Here is a 16,382-nt window from a genome sequence, read left to right on the forward strand (position 1 = left end):
TATATACATGTAAACGTAACAGCACATACAACCATTAAGATTTTTTTAGTCGGAAAAGAAGAATATCAATCCACTCTATGGAATCAGTTGTGTTCACAGTCAATGTGTTATAAATTTGTGTTCACAGGGGACTCTATTATAGTATAAATGTACTATATCAAGCATCATATAATAATATCCTCTTGCTCCTAACCCTTTTATAGTCCGCACCTTTAAAGTTTAGTCGTTCTAGTAGAAAGTCAACTCCAAGCCAAAGCAATCAACTCATCTAAAGTAAATCTGACACTTCTTGGTGTCAAGTATTAAACTAAGGAGCAAATAGAGAAGACAAAATGTACTAACAAACAATATATTACTCGGAAAATATAGATTTATTTGATTAAATCATATAAAACGTACATAATACAAAGTGTACCTGGCTATTATGGATATAATAACGCATACATATGTAATGTCAAACGCGTTTTCTAAGCTATAAAACATGCAATATTTAAAATTTTATCTTTAAAACACAACTTCTTACTTTAAATTATAGGCAAGGAACACATAAACTCAATTTCCTAATCTTCTCCTTTTTATTTTCTCAAAGTTTTATTGGTAAACTTAATTCGAATTACGAAATAACACAATTTAGCTTTCTTATCACTTCTCTTAAAATATACACTTCGTACAGTGTTCCAGTTATTTCGGTCACAGGCTGACATTTATTCTTTAAGGAACCTCACAAACAAAAGTAGATTTAATAACTTCAATCTTTTAAAGTGTAAAACTTATCTTCCCAAACAATTAATCATTAAACTCAAATTACATAAATAAAAGGTTACTGGAGTAGCAGTAAATTTGGAACATACCTTCAGAGAAAAGTAATCATTTCTAAAATGTCACATATACTTACGGCGCCGACAATTTGGTTTTTGCCCACTTGATTAAAATATGAAAATAAAAATTATGAGATTTGAGTAGGTTCAAAGTAACTAAATGATATAGCACTAAAAATAGAAAGTAATATTTTATATCTTACATTGTATTGTATTATTGTCTGTAAAACAAAAATTACTTCATATTAACTTTCACCAATTAAATTATTTTTAGAAATGAAGCATTTATTATATTGGATGCAACGTTTACGCAACAAAACCTAAAATACAGAATCAAAAGGCCTGGCATGGCCTAGCGCGTAAGGCGTGCGACTCGTAATCCGAGGGTCGCGGGTTCGCGCCCGCGTCGCGCTAAACATGCTCACCTTCCCAGCCGTGGGGGTGTATAATGTTACGGTCAATCCCACTATTCGTTGGTAAAAGAGTTGGCGGTGGGTGGCGATGACTAGCTGCCTTCCCTCTAGTCTTACACTGCTAAATTAGGGACGGCTAGCACAGATAGCCCTCGTGTAGCTTTGTGCGAAATTCCCAAACAAACAGAATCAAAAAGTTATAACATTTTCACGTTTGGGGATTTTAGATTTTGTTTGTTTGTTTAAATTTTGAGACAGTACTTATGGGATGACCTGATATATTTTAAAAGTTCTTCTTTTCTTTCCCCTGTTTGCGTTTGAATAATTCTGAAAAAGCTTTAAACTAAGAGGATGAAAATAATATGCATGGTCTCAAATATACAAAACACAAAATTACAGAGGCTATTGACTTATGTGATAATTTATTTAAGTTTCTAGTATAATTGATAACGGAAAAAGGAAGTGTGGAAGCAGAATCCAAACTACTTCATTATCTTGTGTAGCGGGAAAATTGTTATATAATTAGTTTTTCTGTTATGAATAACTATTAAATTCGAGAACTACCACTTCTTAATTTAAATTCTAATATAAAATGATTAAACAAATATCAAATAATAAATATGTTGTTTTAAATTAGTTAGTAAAGTCAAGTTTAAGAAATTTATCAATAGAGCTAAGAATATTTCACACCAACTCTACATCATTATTCATAATATAAAGAGTTCCTACAACGTTAGGGAGGTTCACTCGCAATCAACAGGTTGTGAATTCAAATCTTACCAAACATGCTCGCTCTTTCAGCCGTGCGGGCATTATAATGTGACGGTCAATCCAACTATTCGTTGGTAAAAGAATAACCCAAGAGTCGGCGGTGGGTGGTGATAACTAGCTGCCTTCCCTCCCAAGTCCTTCTCTTCTAAGTTAAGGACGGCTAATACAGATAGCCCTCGTGTAGCTTTGCACAAAATTCTAAACATGCAAACAAGCTTGCATTGTAGGTAAACTGCAGTAAACAAAGTGAAAAAAACACAAACGTCTGAGCTTTTTGGCATTCCTTCTTGTTGCATTCTTTGGATATGTTTGAACTTTATTTTTATGTTTTGTTTCTTCTATAAAATGTTTATTCATAAATATTTTGAGCTCCACTCTGAACTTCTTACTGTGAGTAATCTATTTTTGTACACTTGATACTTGAAACCGTAGTTACAGAATTGAGGTGAAAACAAAGACAGTTTCATTGTCGTTAATAAACGAAATATTTTCGAAACGTACAAGTGTTTATTTTTTTCTCAAATCTATTTCTTTTTTGCCCGTTTTTATGTATACTGGAGTTTTCTGCAGGCAAGGTGGCGAACATTTTTATTAAATCAACTAAATTAAACGAACAATTGTTATTATTTAACTGCAAAAAGTAAAAATCCATCATCATAATTATCACACTTACCAAAAGTGAAATATATAGTTTTTAGAAAATTATCCTATTAATTATACTGCACTTTGTACCTCTTTTTTTCCTCAGGTTATACGCTGGGTATTCCAGATACCATATCAGGTCTCACTCTACTAGCAGCTGGAACCAGTGTACCGGAAATAATATCCAGTATTATTGTTGTAAGAAATGGTAAGTAGTTGTTTGAAGAATAAAAGTTTAACTAATCAATGCCATTTTAATATTCTGTTAACCTTCCTAAAACAAACGTTTTGTTATTTTATTATCGAATACTAGACCGAAACATGATCCTCACAGTATTACTATATAAAGTTAATAGCATATTTTACAACATGTTTTATATATATGTATATATATTTATATGTAAGGTATGCACGATGTTACTGTTATTTTTTATACATGTAGCACTACCAGTTCATATTTTCATAGATTATTTCTGGTAGAAATTCATTTGTTTTTCATCTTACATATCCCTTATATGCCAGTTATTTGCTATGTACAAGAGAGTAAACCACCAATGGAACTGATATTATAAGTATGTCTTTTCTTCTGGCGAAGGAAGTATTATGTAGCTTGTACTTCTCAATCTGCTTGTTGTTATGAGTACCAGAAAAAAGTAAAAATATGCCATGTTAATATATTTTTGTCGCTACACTACACTTTGGGTTTTTCAGTGTAAAATTTACTGATAAATAAATTAAAGATAATTGTAATATTGTAGCTATAATAAGGCCAAACTATGTTATGCACTTTTGTTGATCACTTCCATGTGTCACTGTTATACAAATGAGACATATAATGGTCATTTATTTGATCTAAATATAAATAATTGATTTCATTCAGACCATACTCTATAAAAGGGTATCATAGAATCTTGCATCATTTGTCATTTTCAACTGAATTACAGAGCTTAAAGTTGTTCATAACTCTTGTCTTGACTTGAGAGAAGATATCTGGATGCTTCATTCATGTGAAAAGATATTAGATAAAAGGAAATAAATTAAACACAACAGGCGTTTACACATTGGCTCAAAGTGTCTTTAGTAGCACATGTAGCTGGTTCAGAAAAACGAATGGCGCGGTTGTTTGAGCATCTGAACAAACCACGTCATCATCTATCACAGATACAGACAACCGCCATCTGCCGATTCAACTTCGTCAAAATCATAGTGTATAGGCTGCGATATTTCATCAGATATTCAAAGCTGCAGTTGGACATTGAGGGTTAAGAAAAAACTTCACCAGATCTTTGTGCTAGATCTTCTGTTAGATAAATTTCGCTATTAGTAAAGCACCAAACAACTCTCGTGAAATAATATGGAGGACACGCTCACTTAACCAACAAGTACAGCAGTATGTTTTATAGATCAGTAGCGCTTTACTGTGCACCAAATAATAGGCTAAAGTGTCTTCAAAGAAAGTCTGAAATCAGACCCACTTCATCTTCATATAAAAAAATAACGCATATGATAGTGGTGGAAGTGTATTGTAAGTAGTAGTAAATGTAACGACCTTTACATTCTGTGTCAAAATATGCTGATACAAGTTGGCCCTGATATCAGCATACTAAGTAATAATAGTCAGTTCACTGTGCTAAATTAGTCGATATATGCCTTGAAGAAAACATACAGACCAAATGATCTTGGCATTAATCGGACTTCACTTCCATCGAGATGCATTACATTTCGTCAAATGATTCCAGACATTAAAATTTTCAAACCACATTTCTGTTCTTGATGACCATACTCCACCATAATTTATAATGATGTAAAAACACATCTGTCAAATGTTCATTTAGGATGACTAAACTGAATAATAATTATTGGAATTTCAGAATACATGACTGATTAGATGCCTCATTTGGAGGGAAGATTGATACTGTTTTGTAACACTGTTTTATTTTTCATGTCGAGGATGTAATATTATACATTCTGATTAACTTTTAAATATATTTTCAAATTTGTATTGAGATTATAAGTGTTTGTTTATTTTTCGAAGATCTGTCGATCTTATTATCAGTTACTGAAGAACACTGTTTGTTAAAAATATTATTCTGGCCAAATTGATTATTGTGCAGTTTATTGGAATGATACTTATTTCTCATATTACGTTGTACTAAAACTACAATTATTCAAGCCATGATTTTCATGTTATAAATAATTACATAAATAGATAGATTAAACCTGTTGTGATTTAGTGAATCCATAGATTCACCGTTTGCCTTCCATTGTCGCAAAACGCGCTGCACACTTTTGGATTGTGGATTAGAACGACAGTACAATCCCATTCTTCAGTGATGTCGAGAAACCCACTTGTTGAGAAATTTATATGCAAAAAAACGGCTTTTTCCATATAAAAATCCCATTCTTCATTTAGATGAGTGTAGTCCAACAGTCTGCAGTAGGTGCTGATGACTAGATACCTTCATTATGAGAACAAGTAGGCGCAGGCAGCCACTGTTTAGCTGCTTCAAGCAAAATTCTATCATAAAACAATTACAAATATTAATTAGTGATGACGAGAAAACCCACTTGTAGAGAAAAATATATACGTGAAAACGGCTGGTTTGGGTTGAGAAAATGTTCTATGTAGAGGAGCGAACAACGTTTCGACCTTCGGTCATCGTCAGGTTGACGATTTAATCACGTGGAAGAACTAACGAAATCCTTTCATGTTATTCAGTAATATTTGTAATTATATATGTTAATTATATATATTATAATTAAAATATATCGTCAGGTCGAAACATTGTTCGCTCCTCTACATAAAAATTTCTCAATCCAAATTACAAATATTACTGAATAATATGAAAAATTCGTTATTTCTTCCACGTGATTAATATAACTGCTGTTAACCTCGTAGAAAGTTAACCTGGAAATAAGAAAAGAGTACGTTGGGATAAAAACCACCATCACATAAAACAATTGCTAAAAAAAAACGAACGTACAATTTTAAGACTGTGAAAAAGCCGGATTGTGTTTGATTGATATTAGCTTTAAATTAAAAGCCATTAGCCTCTCATTCTTGTCTTCACTACTTCTGATGAAATTATTAGGTCCAATAGCGACATTACATTTTCTTACGATTGCTGAGCAATATGAGACAAGTTTGGAGATTCCCTCTCACCCGTGATATTGTTGGTATGTAAGAGAGTTACTCTTACGTCTATAAAACTGTTCTATCACTTAGCATCTAAAAATAAAAATAAATTCTTACATTAAAGACGACCAGTAGTTGATGAAACGATCGATGAGAAATTGATGTCCTTTCATACTAGAGGAATTATGAAAAACATGCAGTGAGGAGTTATGTGCTTTGAATATGACAGCCTTAAGAGGAAACCATTTAGCATGGACACTGTGCTATGGTCATTTCATCAAGACATATAGGCGTCAAAATGAGCATGAGCAGATCAACGATATGTACTGTTAAGTTATTGCGGATCCAAAATCGGTTTATTATAACGTATAACATCTTCTAAAAAAGTTACTACTATGAAATTCTATTTTTAACTGATAACTCATATTAATATTTTCTGTAATACTTGAATAGTAAACATGCGAATATAAAATATAACTTTGATCAAGGTTATAAATCTCGACTCCATTTTCTAGAAATTTTGTTTTATAACAAACAAGTTATATAGTAATTCTGACAGTTCTGTTTCACTACCATTTAAGCTTACTTTAGCATAGTTTTAATTAATCTTCCTTAGAGGATGGCCCGGCGTGGCCAAGCGTGTTAAGGCGTTAGACTCGTAATCCGAGAGTCGCGGGTTCGAATCCCAGTCGCACCAAACATGCTCGCCCTTTCAGCCGTGGGGGCGTTATAATGTTACGGTCAATCCCACTATTCGTTGGTAAAAGAGTAGCCTAAGAGTTGGCGGTGGGTGGTGTTGGCTAGCTGCCTTCCCTCTAGTCTTACACTGCTAAATTAGGGACGGATAGCGCAGATAGCCCTTGAGTAGCTTCGCGCGAAATCCAAAAAACAAACAAACCTTACAGGATTATGTACATTAACATTACGTTGTATATGAAAACAGACACAACTAAAAAGCTCTCAAACCTTGATGTGTTTAACAATATTTACTTTGTACAATCAATTATCATTAAAGTCTTAAATAAAGTGTCTGCTTTTAAAACCGTATACTTTGATGTTCAAAAACAATATATGTAAAAGTATTATGGTATGTAGAACAATATCTTAGGAAAATGTTAATTTCTACTCCAAGGAGAGTGGAACTACAGTTTTAAAACAGAGTTAAAACATTCTTTTTTTAGAATGATAACTTAATTTTGTTTAAACATCTATTTGCCGTTTATAAATCTACATGTGAACATATAAACTGTATGTTTCAGAATGTCACAGAAGGTTACAAGAAGCATCTGGTACGAAACTATTTTTAACTTTGAAGTGATAGACTGGAGAGTAGGCAGCTAATAAACAACACTTACTTCCAACTCTTAGCTTACTCTAGTCTGATCGAACAATGAGAGTTTATCACATATTTTTTATTGTGCACCTACAGTTCATGTGTAGATTTTTTTACTGCAGTGATGTAGCAAACAACGATCCACACTGCAATTCACAGTCTTTATACGCTAACACTTAAGCCACGTGCTTGGCTTCTCGGTGTCTATTTACTTGAATGTAATATATAATACAATTCAACATAAAAAAAGCGTCTCTCTTACCTTGTCCTTTTAAAAAACTGACGGTTTTAATCATATGTATTCATGGAGTTTGCGAAGAAGACCGTGTAATGTTGTGTAGAATGTTATTAATCTGAACAGCATTGCATCAGTTGTTTATAAGCTCATTCCTGTTCTTAATTTTGGTCGTTGTTTTGTCTAAATAATTTTAAGTTTTTGTTTGTGTTAAACGTTTGAACTTTTGCAGGAATCATTTGAAATCTGGTTCATGTTATATGATAAATAATGTTGAAAATGAAATTTTGAAGATCTTTTGTTAAAATGGAATTTTTCCTTTATTTCAGGTTTGGGAAATATGGCTATGTGTAACCTCATCGGAAGTAATATTTTTAACGTTTTGTTTTGTCTTGGTGTTCCATGGTTAATAAGAGCTCTAATTCCACCAAACGAAGGGTTTTTGATTATCAACAGTTCAGGGTTAACGTATACTTCTGTCACTTTACTAGCAACTATCGTTGCCTTGTTTATATTCTTTTATATTTTTAAGTGGCACCTTAATTATAAGATCGGTTTTTCGTGTATGGTGATTTATGGAGGTTTTCTGGTACTGGCGTGTATGTACGAACTAAACTTCTTCGGGGAGTTTAACCCTCCTCAGTGTTTATTAGAAAACTAAACTGGGAAGATTTTAACTGGTTTAGTTATATGGCAAGAAAAATAACAGTGAAACGACTTAAGTTTACTTTCTCCTCCAATTTCATTCAAAAAATTATTTGCCTGAAATTAATTACATTTAATATTAATTAAACTTTTCTTCTAGAAAGAAATAAATCAATCAGTTACAGAAAAGAAAGCATTTGTCAAAAAGTATTAATCGTTGGTTAAGCCTTGATTGTTATAACATTTTATAAACTTGCACACTTTCGGAACAATAAGTGGCATATAAAATTGAGGTTAGTCAATATTCAGTTAAAATATTAACGATTTATTTTTTATTAATGATTCCTAAAACATATTATTATAACAAATGACTTTTTGTGAGAAGTTTTCTGAAGATAAAATTTGTAGGTGTTTCGAGTTAACCCACTATAGTCTCGTGCTCTAAAAATTACACTTATTACCATATTTCGAATTAGAAATATATAACTATTTCTAAATAAACATAAGTAACTGATCATTACTAGCTAATCAGTGATTTGATAGCGACATAAGTGGATCTACAACCTTTTGTAAAGTTTATCACTGAAACAATTGTATCCAAATTTATTAATTTAGCTTAAAATACAAGAAAGAAGCACTCTTCTTAAGGTCTTCTTTTCACACTTGTAGTATGATTTTAGTAAGTGTAATTAAGTTTAAAATATTATGCAAAACGTTTTGTAAAATATTTCATTGATTTGTATAATTCTAAACGAATGTATTTAAACACCTTAGTAAAAAAATATAAAATGTTCGTTTTGTAAAGGAACTTTTCTTGATACAAATACCTTTCTGAAATAATTAACATTGTATGCATAAAACACAATATAAATGTATTGATTTAACCTATACAGGAACAAGATTGAGGTGCTTTGTTGAGGTAACTTAAAAAAAAAATAGTCATTTTTGCGTAGACCAACCATCTCTTTGTAAATTTCAATTTCATTGAAAAACCTTTAAATAGTTATGAATATGCATCTTTTCAATATACATATATATGTATGCTTAATTTCTGCTGTTTATTAGTATTTTCACAATGAACCAATATAAGGTTACATTTCAAACTTAACTTACAACTGTAAAAGTAATTTTCCAACTGTTTAGTCCTTTTTGTTACTCTTAACTGTATACTTTGTGCACAACGTATATAATAAGTAAAGAGTTAAGTTTGTTTTAATTTTTGTTTCTGTATTTGGAATCGCTACAAATCCGTATTAACTCTGATTTATTGAGTTGTTTCAGGTACTTACAAATAAATGTATATCTATGCCTATATGTAAATATTTTACTATACAATTTTAACACATTAAAAAAAACACATTATGTTTTATTGCTTGGTAATAGATCACTGTTTCACATTTTACTGTCAAATAGTAGCACAACGGTATGTCTGCGGATTCACACCGTTAAAAACCGAGTTTCGATACCCGTGGTGGAAACAGCACAGATAGCCCATTGTGTAGCTTTGTGTTTAATTATAAATAAACAAATAAACACATTGTACTCTGACAAACTGCTAATACTTTCAACGATGTATAAAATCCATAAAATACGATGAAAATAATTTTATTGTTCAAGTAAATTAATAAATACAAGGAATCTTCGAGGTTTTCTTTAAAATATCTGATTTTATTAACCTCAGAAATATTCTGAAAATTCTTCAAATCAACATTTTTTTCATACTCTTTTGTCATCTGGCGGGTGACAGTAAGTTTATAGACTTACAACTTATAATCTGGGGCGCAATTAACCTTAGGAATAGGGTTTGTTTGTTTAAGAAATTCGCGCTAGCCCTCCCTAATTTGGTAGCGTAAGACTAGAGGAAAGGCAGCTGGTTATCACCACTCACCGCCAACCTTTGGGCTACTCATTTACCAACGAATAGTGGGATTGATTGTTACATTATAACGCACCCACGGCTGAAAGGGCAAGCATGTTTGTGGGATTCCAACCAGCGACTCTCGGATTACGAGTCGAGTGCCTTAACCACTGGGCCATGCCAGGCCTGGTGGATGGGCACATGTAACTTATTGTTTAAATTTGTATTAAACAGCAGCAAAACATTTAAAAAATAAGAAAAGTTAATACACTGGAAACCTCAGATAATCGTAATAAATCACAGCATGATTAAACTATGCTAAAACACTGAAATCTCTTCAAAATGTAAGAACAAAACTTCATGTTTGTGATTTTAAGAGCTCCTTTCGCTAAGAAAAGGCATTTGAATATATATATATAAACCATAACATAACTTGTATATTTGTATCATGAAGTGTTCTTCAAATGATTTAAGTTGTAATATTTTTTATGTAAAAAATGTTTTAAATCAATTTCATATTTGCACATTAACTCCCTGAAATGTTTGCATATTTTCGTCTTTTAAACCTTATATTATTTATTTATAAATAATAAAGGAATGTTGTTTGCCAGCATATATATATTTAGCGTGTTATTCAATTGTAATTATTATCTTTCTATCTATTTGATTTTAATTTGTCAATGGTAACACTGCACTCACACAATATCACCTGGTAATCCACGTAATCGTATATATATATATGTGTGTGTTTAATTATTTTACATTTTCTTGTTGCATATATCTTTAGAAAGTACTTAACATTTTTAACAACCGGAAAACGTCTTCTCTCTCTTTAATGCCCCCCGCTAGTACAGCGGTAACTCTACGGATTTACAACGCTAAAATCAGGGGTTCTATTTCCCTCGGTGGGCTCAGCAGATAGACCGATGTGGCTTCGCCATAAGAAAACACAGTCTCTCTCTCTAATTGAGGTGAACAAATATGCACTTCCTAACATCTACTTAGATCAATAAAATCGATTTGAATAAATATTAGGTCAAATAGAGCCATAAGCTCTTTTAGAAATAACTTTCTAATGTCAAAGAAAGCGTAGATAGCCCTGTTGTATGTTTGCACAGTTAAAAATAATCCAAATCAAACCTTTAAACCGAAAAAGGAAAGAATATAAAAAACACGAAATTAAAATGTCACAAATTTCACCATTCTATAGCCTCAAAAGTGAATTTACCCCAATAACTCCAGATAAAACGTAAAAATGTCTAAATGTAATGGAAGCACCCTTAGTTAAAATTCTAAGTTTACCGGATTTTCAGCTCTGTTAAGTAGGATCTAAGAACCTTCTTAATTAAACTAAATATAAACTATTACAAAAGCATGCTGGTAATCTAATTGAGATTTTACTATGAATTTTATGCTATTGTGATTGTTGTATTAAATGCATTTGTTTTAGAATGTGTAAAATTTATTTGAGAAGTTAACAAATTTGGATAAAGTTGCCTCTTAAATCTTGATGTTGGTTGAACCTTTGGAAATCGAATATGGTATTTTAAAATTCCACTTAAGAATAGTTGTAAAATAAATATATTTTTACATTGCCTAATTCAGTGGGTCAGCGGCTCTGAAGACTTCTAACATTTAAAAACGAAGTGTGATACTCGTGATAGGCACAGCACAAATAGCCCATTGTGTATTTTTGTGCTTAATAACAAACAAAAACAGTAGAAGCAATAAAGTATAATATAATGTGTAGTTATTTTGGGTCATTTATGTTGCTTTTACACTTTTACAGTTGTCTATCAAACTTGTCTAAGCCTGAAAGAATAAATTTCGTTGTTTCAATTAGGTCAAGAGCCATCGGATGAATGGAACGTTGTTAATCACAGGGACATACTCAGCACACTACTGTTTGATATTAAACCAGTTATGTTCTGCTGATATCCTCTTCAAGAGTAACTTCAACAACGTTTAAATGAAAGCAAACAACTGTTTATCTGACTAAGCTAAAACAAATAATTTCTGATGGCATATCATTTATGTGTAAAGTGTTCAAGAAACTTAACGAAATAACTCAACTAGTCCATGGTTATATGTATCTATGTTAGAAAATATAGATCGCTCAAACCAACCTTCTTTATGTTCTGGTTGAACACCATACAAAATACTGAGTATTTTTTTACATTGTTCCCCCAGTAGCACAGCGTTATGTCTACGGACTCCCACCACTCAAATTCAGCTTTTGATACCCGTGGTAAACAGGGAATAGAAAGTCCATTGTGATTAATTTCAAACAAACCAAATCTTTTATCATTAAATAATTCTACAATTTGATTTCTCTGGTTTTCGTAGGGTAAAAGCTGTTATCTTGCTCAAAACACACTTTGGATTTATAACATACTTTTCATTCAATAAGAATACGGCATTTCTCTTATAAAGTTTCATTATAAATATCTTGTCATGTTTAATAAAAGATTTGCCTCTCAGACATCAGCGGAGAATAATGTGGTTTAACATCAAATAGCATTGTGCTGAAAACACCTCTAATAATTCTGAAACATTTGTCAGTATTAAAACTCTAAGAAGCTGAAATAGTGTCAAATATTTCAAATATCTCAGAACATATATATATTTAAATAATTTTAGCAAAAAGAAGCCAAGAGATAAAAAAGGATCTTAAAATGTTAGCTTTTAAGAAGAAATAGCAAATTTTGGCTATTTGCCAACATACTGTTTTCATTGTCATTCAAATCGTAATAACAGAAGCTATAATTATGTCCGTAGGAAAACGTAGGTATCTGATACTTCTTTTAGGTAACAAGTTTATCCAGATGTTACTTGAAATTAAACTGAATTTCTGACTTGAATTGAGCTGAAGAGAGAGACAGTATTCAAACACAAAGCAAAGCAATATTTATTTATGCTCAAAGTTCACGAATTAATAAGTCATAAGACAGAACTGTTTTCTGATATATCCATTTCTTATTTTTTTTAAATGGTTATCTACTTTAATCACGCATGTTAGTGATCATTTCATAGATAATAATAGTAGGAAGTAACTTCCAGGTACTAACAGATATTTACATAGGTGTTCTTAGCATAGCACTATAAGATGCTAAACTACATTATCTCCCACTGACATCTTGTGGCAGAAAGACTTAAACAACATCAAGGTGAAATGACTTCTATACCAATTTAATCACATACCATACATACTCCTACTAACACTTTTAGACACACTAAAATGCATGTATACAAATTTCAAGCAATTTAAGTAAACATACATTGTTTATGCGTTTAAACTAAACAAAAATGAAACATTTGGTATGTTTCACATACACCATTTCATTGGTCTTTTGAGTATTAACGTACTTTACCAAGTGTAAATAGACTAAACTAGTATTGTTATTTAAGAAATGAAGTTCAAACTGTGAAATAAACGTAGCTAAAACAAATTATAAAATTAATTTACTCGTATTAATTTTGAAGTGATCATATTCAGGTATTAGCTGTTACTTAAAGGCTGAAGTAGTTTATAAAGAAATACTGCAGCAAACCTACCTAGATAGGCTGGAGAAACAAAACGATTACATAAAATAATCACACTAAATGTAAATTAAAGCTAGCAATGAATGAAAATACATGTATGAGTGTAAGCTAGATAGTGTAAGAAGGAAACAACATACTCTAGTGAATATGAATAAACGCTTAGTATACGAAATGCTGAAGACCCATGTAGTTTTTACATGTCGGGAATGCATATTTCAAGACGGCTGATACTTCAAGTGGGTTACTCGTCATCACGTGTATATGCATGTACATAACACCAGAGAGGTAAACTTGGTGTCAAACTGATTCAGAGACATATATAAACGTCAGAACGTGACAATAAAATAAGAAAACTACCACGTGTCAAGCTAAACAATGTTCCATCTGCCACTATTATAATATGCTAAACGTTTTGGTGGTGGGTGAAAGGTAGAAATAGATACATGTTTTAAATGCACGCTGAGAGGAGCAGGTTCACCCGGGTGGTGTGAGGACGTTATATTTCCAGGTAACACCTATTTTTCAATGAGTTTCATAAAAAAGTTTTTGTAATAGCTGATTACATTTTACACAATATAATAAAGATTATGAAAATGTGCTTCATTGAATGTTCTTAATGTGTGAATAAACAGACAAAATCTTTACTTAAACAACGAAAATAAAACAGTGTAAATACCCACAGATATTACTAAACAGTGTAAATACCCACAGATATTACTAAACAGTTCTTGATCCTTCCCAACCAGTGTTTAATGACTAAGTTTTCTTTTTATCAAAACTGAAGACTGCAATAGATCTTCACTGAAGACGAAATAGGAACGAATTAAATAAAGTGTGCCTGAATTTCAAATATGAACTTTTTTTGTCCATTGTCTCATGACCTCTGTTACCTGAGAACATTCGTTGGCTATCTATTTAATTGATATGATAATCAGCCAACACAGGGAATTTCAGTTCCGACTCATTTAACCAAGACTCAGAACAGAGCCCTAAAATATCCTCATGTGCAGACAAGGTCACTTGTTAAAGGAACAAAAGCGTAAAGTGACTAGAACAAGATGATGTTTGGAATCACATGTTACCTATGTGACAATGTGGAATTAAATAATGAATAAGTTAAAAGAATACACATTACTATAAAAGGTAAGAGACGATAATATGCCTACACACATATCCCTTTTCTTTCTCAGGCCTGTCCTCACACTGACAATTAAAATTAAATTCTAAAACCAATTACCTTCAAATGCGTCATCCAGAATCGTATGTATTAACTTCATCTTATTCTTAAAAAGACTGACAGAAGAAAATATTACAGAAACCTTAATTAAAAAATTACAGTTATTACAACAAAGAAATATTTAACATTAAATCTAAACCATTATCCTAATAAAACCTTAAAAAATAAAAACATTTAAAAAGCTTTTTATTATTACTTTACACTTATGAATACTTCAGTAATAAATGTGCAATAATTACATGTCCACCCTTTACGGCTTACTGATACGTTTGCAGGTTTATAACACTTAAAATTCGGATTTTAGTAACCATGACAGGCAGAGCACTGATAGAACAATTTACAATGAGTAAATAGATTCTGTTTAATGTCACGAAGTTAGATGTAAAGGCCACCTGTTGAATTTCAGAGAAGACTGGGAGATATGCTGCCAATAAGAAATAAAACATATATCTACATTTATGTTCAACCTATACCACTAAAAACATCAATTTCTTATAGTTACGTTTGTATAAGTAAATTCCTGATAGCAATAAGTACAAACTAAATAGTATTGATGGACATAAGATGGGAGAGTGTAGTGTAAGTTGTAACAGTTGTTGTTTTGTAATTAAGTACAAACTAAATAGTATTGATGGACATAAGATGGGAGAGTGTAGTGTAAGTTGTAGCAGTTGTTGTTTTGTACAAAGCTACACAAAGGGCTATTTCTTCTCTGCCCATTACAGGTATCGAAACCTGGTTTTTTAGCAATGTAAGTTCGTAAACATACTGCTGTGCCACTGTGGGGCGAGTTGTAACGGATTTACTCTTATACATGCATTTTAACATTACGTTTGTTTCAGTGTAATGCATGTAACGTATATTGTTAAATCTGTACTGAGCATTCTCGAAAGTGAGAATTTACAATATATGTTTTACACTAATGTATCTTCGAATATTTTTGAACTTTCGAAAATCTCGCCTGGATTATAAACGCGGAGAGACAGAAAATTATTGGTATACAGTATACTAGTCAGTATACTAGAAGCCTTGGAAGCTATAACTGTGATTAACGCTTATTAATCGGAAAACAACAGATATTTGACCAGGAACGTTTACAGATTCCGAACATTACAAACCTCTGTTACTTAACTTCGGACGTTAATATTTCTACGAAGATATCACATGACTTCTGGAGAAAAACTCACGCGTTAAGGGTAGAGCTAGCCAGCATTCCAGTCAAGTGATTGTTTGTTTGTTTTTTGAATTTCGCACAAAGCTACTCGAGGGCTATCTGCGCTAGCCGTCCTAATTTAGCAGTGTAAGACTAAAGGGAAGGCAGCTAGTCATCACCACCCACAGCCAACTCTTGGGCTACTCTTTTATCAAAGAATAGTGGGATTGACCGTTACATTTAACGCCCCCACGGCTGGGAGGGCGAGCATGTTTGGTGCGACCGGGATTCAAACTCGCGACCCTCGGATTACGAGTCGAACGCCTTAACACACTTGGCCATGCCGGGCCCCAGTCAAGTGAAGTGTATCAATATAAAAGTAATATGAGCCTCGTGGACCTGGACCATCGATGAAATATTCAGTTCCAGACTAGATATGGACTTACAACAAATAAATAAATAGCAGTTAGAAGATGAGATTGACTACTTGCCTTTCCTCTAGTTTTACGCTACTAAATTAGGGACGGTTAGCGCACATAGCCCTCGTGTAGCTTTGCACGAAATTCAAAACAAACCAAATTGTTATACCACTACATAT

At 32.2% G+C, this 16,382-nt stretch overlaps 1 protein-coding gene across 2 annotated transcripts in view; it reads left to right on the forward strand.

Moving 5' to 3' along the window:
* LOC143233811 (sodium/potassium/calcium exchanger 5-like) overlaps positions 1 to 9,303 on the forward strand; it is a 32,829-nt gene extending 23,526 nt beyond the window's left edge. For both annotated transcript variants that reach the window (XM_076470523.1, XM_076470522.1), the window contains 2 exons: positions 2,751 to 2,852; positions 7,678 to 9,303. In XM_076470523.1, coding sequence (XP_076326638.1) covers positions 2,751 to 2,852; positions 7,678 to 8,009 — 434 coding nt within the window. In that variant the 3' untranslated portion in view covers positions 8,010 to 9,303. The remainder of the gene's footprint in view (positions 1 to 2,750; positions 2,853 to 7,677) is intronic.
* Positions 9,304 to 16,382: the final 7,079 nt, after the last annotated feature.

Source organism: Tachypleus tridentatus, chromosome 12 (assembly GCF_004210375.1).
Source record: "Tachypleus tridentatus isolate NWPU-2018 chromosome 12, ASM421037v1, whole genome shotgun sequence".
Lineage (NCBI taxonomy): Eukaryota > Metazoa > Arthropoda > Merostomata > Xiphosura > Limulidae > Tachypleus > Tachypleus tridentatus.